Genomic DNA, 9278 nt, shown 5'->3' on the forward strand with positions numbered 1-9278 from the left:
CATGGTCCACGCACCAGTGGAAGAGATCTGTGTGGTGATGGAACGATTCTGTATCTTGACTGTAGCAGCGTGCATAATCAGAGGTAAAAAATAAAAGGCCATTGTGAAAAAAGATAATAAAATTACTAAAAATTTGAAAAATCTACATTTTTAAAAAGCAGTCATTTTTGAATTCTATGGCAAACAAACAACACATCATCACTTCCAAGGAGGGATAATCTCTCAATCATTGCAATTATAAATGTTCCTTAACTATTGTTTTATGTTTATCTTACTCTCGGATAATAGCTTAGAACCTCATATTTTGTATCATTTTTGAATCATGTTTTTGATTATTGTTTTAACTTTGATTTGAAGTTATCTATAGTTTTCTTTCTGAGTAATCTCCAAATTAATGAAAAGTTGATTATGTAAAGAAAAACTTACCTTTCAGCTTGAAGCTTAGTGGTTTTTACTATTAAATCTTGAGTCTGTTCCTTTGCTGCCTACAATTATAAACATATCTAATATCAGTACATTTCAATTTTACTATACTTCAGGAAACTAATACTGCCACTTACTGGAATTCAGAGTACAGCAAATGAGATCACACTCCCGAACTCAAAAGTTTAAAAAAGGCCCAAGTAACTGAAATAGATGTTTCAAGGCTTATGCACTACTTTTAATAAGAAGAACTCACTCATACTTCTCAATACCCACATAATGCTAAGGCTTACAAGAAAGAAAAAGGTATCACCATGATGCTTATTAAGGAATTTAATAGTTTCTGATGCTTTTCAGTGAAACAGAAGCACTGCCAGAGCCAGTTAAGGAAAAAGAACAGGATTTCAGTTATAGACATGCTGAGCTGAGATACCAGGAAACCTCTGAATGAAGCTGTAAGTTAAGTCACTGATACACTGCTGCGGAACTCAACAGAAACACCCAAGATGGAGATAAAAACTTGAGTTGGGATATACAAAGAAAACCCTCACATAGGGTTCTGGTAAACATTAGCGAGAGCCCCATCTAAAGGACAGAGGGCTGTTCCTGACCAAGTCATGCTAAAGAATCCTCTCTCCCCCACACCAGAACTGAAAGGATCAGGAGTGAAAACCTGATAAAAAGGTGTATCAAAGATTAAGGAAGTGAAATGGAAACAAATAACAAGTGTAGTCAATGAAAGTCTCTCTCAAAGACCTGAACTGGGGAATACTACAAAACTAAGGCAGTCAGTAATGAGAGGAGACACTAGTCAGTGGTTGTGAGGCGGGGAGAGACACAGGGCATTAAATGAGTCAGAAGTATGTAGCTCAATGTTAACTCTACAGCTAAACTAGAGGTTTGGAACTGCTTTAATAAACAGACCTAAACTTATACACATTTTCCTGAGATATTTTTCAGGCTGAGCGTAAATCATAATCAAGCTGGGTGTTTACTGGGACACAGGTTTAGTTTGAAATTATTGTTAAGGCTTTCTACTAAGGAATTTATTTCTGCTGCATTTGTGGAATATTATGGGATTGAAAGGTTTCTCAAAACTCTACAGTTATCTCTACGCCGGTAAGATCAAAATATAAAGGCTTCTGGAGTTAACGGCACAGTATTAGTAAACCATCACCAAAGAAACACAAAGACATTTATAGTTAAAAATAAATAAATAAACATAATATTTATATTCAAACTTCCTGCAGGGCATGATGTATTATATACCCACACATTTTGTAAACCTATCTAGCAATTTCTGAAAGCTTATTTTGTATCAGGAACTAGGCTGAAATCCAGCCATTACACAATACCTGCAGGCGACACGTCATATCGTGACAACAGCTGCTCATTGCTTGCACATCTTCATGTATACTTTCAAGTTCCTGAAAAGGAAAAAAGTAACATCAAGCATTATATATAGTTAAAGAAATTTCTCTTCACTTAGCCAAATCCTTATTTTTGTCCCATGATATTTTTTTGCCAAAGCATGACAAAAGATCCCATATTCAAGACTGAAAACGATTAAAAAGAATAATATCTAGAGTAAGAAAAGATGTTAAAGAAAACCTAGTATATTCTTTTCAGAGGGTCTGACAGTAAGAAAATGGCAAATGTTTTAAGAATATGAATACCTATTTATTCAGAAATTCTCATACAAAGAATTTATCCCAAGAAATTAATCAGATAAGTGTGCAACTATATAAGAGATCATCAACACAGAGTTGCCTAAAACAAATGGAAAATGTGCAACATTTCATCACACAATGGAAACCTGTGCATATGTGAACAACGATAATGTCTGTGTGCGTATATATGCATATTATCATGGAAAGATGTCTGTATAAGGCTAAAAAAAGGCTTATAGAACAATACATATAATACCTCCCCATTTTTTTAGAAAAATACATACATATGTGTGCAAAAGAACACAGGGAAGGCTCTCTGAAGGGCCATACAATAAAATACTGACAGGTTATTTCTGTGTAATAGAATCATAAGTAATATCAATAGTTCTTTCTATTTCTGACCTTATTATTTACCTTTTCTATAATGATTTATAACAATTAATAAAAACAAGAAAATTTGAAAACCCAATAAACTAACAATAGTGTCTCCTCCTACATAGTTGAAAGTAATCACATATTAGATCACACCAAAAATCTGTTAATTTTCCCAGTAACATTCTCTCCCTATATATTCCCAGCTCCAGTCCCCTCCATGTATGCAAGAATTTAACTGGTCACAAAGTCCTATCATTGATAGCCCTTATTATATACCTCTTATCCATTTCTTTGTTATTTTTTTTTTTTTAACAACCCAAACAGCTACTACTTGAGTTCAGGTCTGATTAAAAAAAAAAGAAAAAAAGGTCTTCCAACAGGCCTCCCAGGCTCCAAATTCTTTCCTAAACCATTCTCTACAATCTTTACTGAATCAATCTCTTAATATGAAAAAAAAAAAATCACAAAATTACATTTAGCTTCATACTGCACTGTTATCTTCTTTTTCCCAATTCAATTCAGTGTCAACAGAAAGATATGCAAGGAAGGAAAGTTTCAGTGGTAGACAGCGTCTTACTATGGTCTGTCTGAACACAATGCCCAGACCTTCAAATGGAAACATGACAGTTTCATGAAGGGATGGGCCAATCATAGGGCAAGAGACAAGATAGCAGCCAAGCAGGACTAGGAACAAAATGTAAAGATGAACCAGTTTGGAAATCACATACAAAACTATGAGCATAAACCTTCTCTATATAAAGTACTTTGAATTATAAAAATCATAGCACCAGATATTTTCAAATGTTACTCTCTATATCTTATAATTAATAGGATGTAAGTCAAATTATTTAACTAAGTCCCTAAACTCCTTTAAACAATAAAAGAATGATTTCAAAATAGCAATTAATGTCAGCAACAGCAAACAGGTACTAATAGGCAAACTAATCTCACTATTTCCTTAAATTTCACTGTATAATCTAGTAAGACTACCACTATGACATTACCAGCCAACTAGGTCAAGAGTAACTACTCCTAATATTTACTTTAGCTACTATAGTACACTGAATGAATCTGACTTGTAAAATAATAGAAATTACCTCTCTTAATATATGACTTAAATGCAGAGATTTCCTAGATTGTAACTCAAGGACCTTTATAATTATGTAAAGTCTTCATTTGAACTTAAACTGTCCTCTTTTTTTCCTGATTAAATACAATCATACGTTGTAAAATATAACAGAAAGATATGCAGTATGATAAACTTAAAAAAAAATCTTTTATTATGGAAAAATTTCAAAATTATCTAAAAGTTGAGATAATCTGAATGCCTATGTACACATCACACGGCTAGTGTTCAAAATTTCCCAATTGCTTCAGTTTTTTTAAATGATTTGTTCAAGTTGGGAACCAAATGAGATTCACAAATGGCAACTGGTTGATATTTCTCTTATTTCTTTTTGTAATCTATAGCTTCTCACTCCTCCCTATTTTTCTTTCTCTTACAATTTATTTGTTGAAGAAACCAGTTCATTTGCCCGCACATTTCGCAACACTCCAGACTTGCTGACTGCTTCTAAGTGCTGTTAACATACTGCTCTGTCCCCAGGATTTTCTATAAACTTGCAATGAGATCTAGAAGCTTGATTATATTCTGGTTCAATTTCCTTACAAGAATTTTTCATAGGTGGTGTTGTATACTTTTGTTAGGAGTCACATATATGACTGTTTCCCTTTTTGTGAGATAAGCAGCTACTGATGATCAGTGGTTCTCAACTTGGGCAAATCTGTCCGCCAAGGAGGCATCTGGCAATGTCTGGAAAGATTTTGGTTGGGACAACGTGGGGAAAGGTGATGCCACTGGTATCTGGTGGACAGAGGCCAGGGATGCTGCCAAACATCCCACAATGCAGAAGTCAACCCTCAACAGCTATCTGACCAAAAATGTCAATAGTGCCAAGACTGAGAGACCCTGAGCTAGATTCTTTAAACTCAACAGTGGTTACAAATTCTTCTATCATTTCTTCATTTATTAAGTGGAATATTTCTGTAAAGAGAAGCCTTGCCTCAACAATTGTATATAGCTGGTACCAAAGACAGGATAAATGCTTAACTCTTTCCTTTTATTTAGCAGTTTTCAAAATAATAAGTTGGTTCCCTCATATCCACCAAACACAACCAGTGAGGGTTCTGTTGATTTTTAGTATCACTATCATGGACTTAAACATGCTTGATGTGTTGCAGTCCACTGCAGTCATTCTTACTGACGCTCAAATCATCCTATATTTGGCCAGTGGAAACTTTTTAAGTTAGCTCCAGAGTCCTTTTGACACTTCCTCACTTTGCTACTTCCTTTCAGTGGGAATGGTGTTTAGAGAGTACAATTTAGATGTGCTCATCACTACTATGTCTCCCTATTTTTATGAACCAAACTTCCCTTTTAACCTTCCAGATTATTAGCTCTCAGCCAATGAAATCCTAATACACTGTTAAAAGTAATCTGTGCTTATTAAGCACTCACTGGAATCATGTATGACACTTTCACACAATTCACACAGAACTATTAACTATGTAATATCACTTAGTAATATTAACACAATTAACAAAATATTATATAATAAAAAAATAAAATAAATAAAATTCATTTTCACCCTATGGTGAGCAGACTGCTCACTCAAGTATAATAAATCATTGTTTATTAACTGAAGTCACTGATCTTAATTAACCTGAAAATTTCATAATTTAGGATGCAGTAAAGTAACTCAATCCTAATTAATCTCCAATAGAGAAGTGGTTATGCAAGGGAGGTTTATTCAATCAGGGACTATTTCTACTGGAAAACTACTCAGAGAAGTGTTATTTTTTATTTGTTTCAAAAGCTAAAATTCCTAAAAGAATATCCTGAAACAAATGTTACAACTTTCTAAGAAGCAGCATTAGTGGAGGTTACAAATTTAGAAATCATACTAATCCAAAGAAAGACCTAGATGTTGCAGGAGTAAGTACTTAAATTTCTATTTGAATATGGTACACGAACAGCAAACATATCAACCCTATCCACAGAAAAACTCAGCACAGAGCCAGGCATGTAGTAAGCTCTCAATAAATGCTAAGTGAAAAGAGTTTACATACTTCTTTCACTTCCTTGAAAATGCTCACAAACTCTTCATTGATGGCTAAACTTCTGCGTTCAATATCTCCACGTAAATTTCTTCGAGTCCGCAAACTATTTTCAACAAAAAAGGTTGAGAGTGCCTTGAGAGCTTCCAACATCTCCTATATAATTGATAATAAAAGAACATTATTGGGACCGATTTTCAAATGTCTTTCTAATCTCAAGCAAAAATTTAATGAAATCATTTCCAAGTAATCTGTTTCCATTACACAATCCAAAAAATACTGGATGACCTTCACGTTACTGAACAGTAAACTTATTTCTGAAACACAATAAGGACATACTTACTTGCGCATTGTGACATATATACAAGGTTATTCAATGAAGAACTGTTTGGAACTAAAGATGAGAAATAACCTTAACGTCCATCTAAATCTAAAAAGGACTGGTTAAAGAGACTATGATATAGCTACTGAAAAAAAGTGGGAATTCTTTATGTACTTAAATAGTATAAGCTTCAAGATACAGTAAGTGAAACAACAAGGTTCAGAAACATTTATAACACCAACTGTTAAAAAAAAAAGAGTATATACATGCATATTTACTTGTGACTGCATAAACAACCTCTGGAAGGATATATATAAAAATAAGTACTACCGGTAGCTTCTAGGCTAGGAACTGAGTAACTGGGAGCTGAGCATACACTTGAGAGAAGAAAGCCTCTCTGAGGTGACTTCTGAACTTAGGCCTGACTGATAAGAAAGAGACATCCTTGGGGGCAAAGCCTTATGCAGACAGAGGAAACAGTGAGAACAAAGACCCTAAAGCAGCAGAAAGGCAGCCAGTGTGCCTGAAGCTATGGGAAACCACTAGAGTTTTTAAGCAAAAGAGTATTGTGATATGATTTATATATTTTAAAGTTTATTGCAACTTTGTGAGAAGAATGGATGCCAGAGGGGTGCAAGGAAGGAAGCAGACAGGAAGAAACCAAAATAACTCAAGCAAGATTTCATAGTGGCTTAGACCAAGATGGTAGCATCACAGATAAAAAGAAGAGGAGATATTCCAAAAAATTGTTTTTCAAGGTAGAGCCTACAGGATTTTTTAATGGACTGGATGTGGGATGTGGAAAAAAAAAAAAAAGACAGGAATAAAAAATTACTTAAATGCTTCTTGCTTGACAGTAAATGGTGATGTTACTGATAGGGGAGCAGAACCAGTTTGGAGAAAAATCAAACGTTCTGGCCATGTTATGTCTGTATAATGTTGATCAGGTATCCAACTGGAGGTGTCCTATAGACACCTGATTTCACAAACCTGGAGCTCAGTAGAGACACTGGGAATAGGACTATAAATTAGAGAATCATCATGCTTTTTGCTGTTTAAAAACATGAGAGTAAAAGAGTTCTTTTACAGAGAGAACATGGCTAGAGGAGAGAGCGCAGAGGACCAAGCCAACAGTACCCAACAGCACCGTAAGTTCTGCCGACAGAAATTCCTACACCTGAACTAATACACGAGTATGTTCCAACAGGCTGAACTTTCCATGTTTCGGTTATGTTATTTTAAAAATATTGGACACACTTGGCTTTTACCTGAAACCAACACAACATTATAAATCAACTATGCTTCAATTTAAAAAATGGCTGGAATGACAAAAATTGTAAAGCTATCTAAATTTGATCTAATATTTAAGACAGAGCAAAAATATCTTTCGCTATAAATATTTATTTAAAAAAAATAAAATAAAGCCATTTCTTTTTTGGACACAGCCTTGAAATGTCCTAGGGCCTTGCCTAAATGAGTAGTCAGTAAATGCTGAATGAACAAAATCACACAGACCAGGGGGCAAATTACAGCTCACCAGTTACTAGGCATATGTCTTAACCCAGAGACACTCTCTCCACACCTTATTTTTCTCATGAGTAAAAAGGAGATATTAATTTGCCAGAGTAGTTGTGTTAAGGAGATAATGTTAATATTAGACACTTTAAACCCTTAATAAATTGTACAATAAAATTAACATTTTTAAAGAATTAACATTTAACAAGAAATAACTGCTAGAGCTTTCTGCTGAGCATTTCACCTGGATTCTCTCACTGACCCCGACACAACAACCCTGAGAAAGTCTGGAGCAGTAGTCCCAATCTAGAAATTCACCATCATCTTAGAGAAGTTAAGGGACTTACTCAAACCATAATGCACCAATCTGGTGGTTATAGCCAATAAGTGGTGGCCCCTGAGCCCATCTTTCTTATGCATTACAGGATAATGTTATTTTTCACACACACATTCTCATTGACAGCTTACTGTCAGTAAGTTAAACCTATCAGTTACCTACAAACGTATCTATACAACTCTCAATTCTACATATTTTTTTTCCTTATGCCACCATGGCACGACCGATATGCCTAGCGACCCAGTGATACAGAAAAGATAACCTGCTACCCCTGCAGCCGGAAAGTCCAACCTAAGTTTCAGGAGGTACTTGGGAGAGGATGTGGGCAGTTGATCTCGTAGAGAAATACAACATGAGCCCATACATCACAGGCAGTGCTCAACTAACAACAAAAACCAGCAGCCGTGAGCAGGCGGTGGTGCTTTCGCGCTGCAGATTATTTTCGTTGCTTTCCCCTGTGGAAGGAAAGGCTCAAGGATGCTTACTTAGCCCTGCCCTCCTACTCCTGAGCTCCCCGTCTGCGCTGCCTCCTCCTGTAGTCTGCTCCTCGGCACGTTTCTCCTCCCGCCCGGGGCGCTCCTCTCCCCTCCCCGCTCAGACCCCCCGAACACCTGCAGGGGACGGGGGACGTCACCGTCTGCCTTCCGGATCCAGAGTCTCCGAGGAACACTTTCCATGAAATACGGGGCAACACCCAGGACACCCCCTCGCTCTCCCAGGGGCTGCGGGGCCTCCCGCGTCTCACCTGCCCCGCGCCGGCAGCGCAGCGGCTCCCGCGGGCCTGGGGTCCCCTCCGCGGCGGGCACAGGCGACGCCGCCCCCAGCCCGGCTCCAGCCCGCGGACGACGCCGGCCCCTCGGCCCCGCCGGCCTCTCTCACCTTGTCGTTGTCCAGCCGTGTGTCCAGGATCTTACGCAGCTTCCGCGACAGCGGGTTGCTGGTCTGCGCCGAGGTCCCGCCGGCCCCATTGTTGAGGCCGTTGGCAGCGCCGGCCGAGGGCACTGCGACTGCTTCCCCGCTGCCCTCGGCCATAGCGCCGCGCTCGTCCCGCCCCCCGGCTCGGCGCCGGCCACCTCAGCCCGGGGCAGAGACGCGCCGGCAGCCGCGTAGCGCGCACGCGCGCGCAGCTGCCGCGCATGCGCCTTCGGAAGGCTATGCTCCGCCCCCTCCTGTGAGGCCAGGCTCCTAAGAGTGGTAGAAGCTGGTGGGAGGGTGGGGAAGTCGGGGGAGGCGGAGCCAGACCCTCAGGTTGAGAGGAGGGGGCTGATGGAGGATTTTGCAAAGCGGACTGAAAAATCAAGTCAGGATTGGAGTTTGGGAATTACGATTTATGGGATTAAAGGGACTAGGGGATCCTGAATCTGTGAAAGTCTGAGCTAGACTTAAGTAAAGTACACTGAGACCTGTGCCTGGGCAGCTGTGTTCAGTGAAAGCTAATTCTAGTTATGTTCACTTTATAATACTATGCAGCTCTTCCCTGCTGTGAAGGAGATTTAAATGCGGATGTGGAAAGAATTCC

At 38.5% G+C, this 9278-nt stretch overlaps 1 protein-coding gene across 2 annotated transcripts in view; it reads right to left on the reverse strand.

The window, feature by feature from the left end:
• The window catches only part of COG6 (component of oligomeric golgi complex 6), an 87251-nt gene extending 78386 nt beyond the window's left edge, over positions 1-8865 (reverse strand). For both annotated transcript variants that reach the window (XM_057707152.1, XM_057707151.1), the window contains exons 1-4: positions 8639-8865; positions 5598-5741; positions 1779-1850; positions 427-485 (exon numbers count right to left, since the gene is read on the reverse strand). In XM_057707152.1, coding sequence (XP_057563135.1) covers positions 427-485; positions 1779-1850; positions 5598-5741; positions 8639-8791 — 428 coding nt within the window. In that variant the 5' untranslated portion in view covers positions 8792-8865. The remainder of the gene's footprint in view (positions 1-426; positions 486-1778; positions 1851-5597; positions 5742-8638) is intronic.
• Between the last annotated feature and the right edge of the window lie 413 nt (positions 8866-9278).

The sequence above is a fragment of the Hippopotamus amphibius genome, chromosome 14 (assembly GCF_030028045.1).
Source record: "Hippopotamus amphibius kiboko isolate mHipAmp2 chromosome 14, mHipAmp2.hap2, whole genome shotgun sequence".
Classification (NCBI taxonomy): domain Eukaryota; kingdom Metazoa; phylum Chordata; class Mammalia; order Artiodactyla; family Hippopotamidae; genus Hippopotamus; species Hippopotamus amphibius.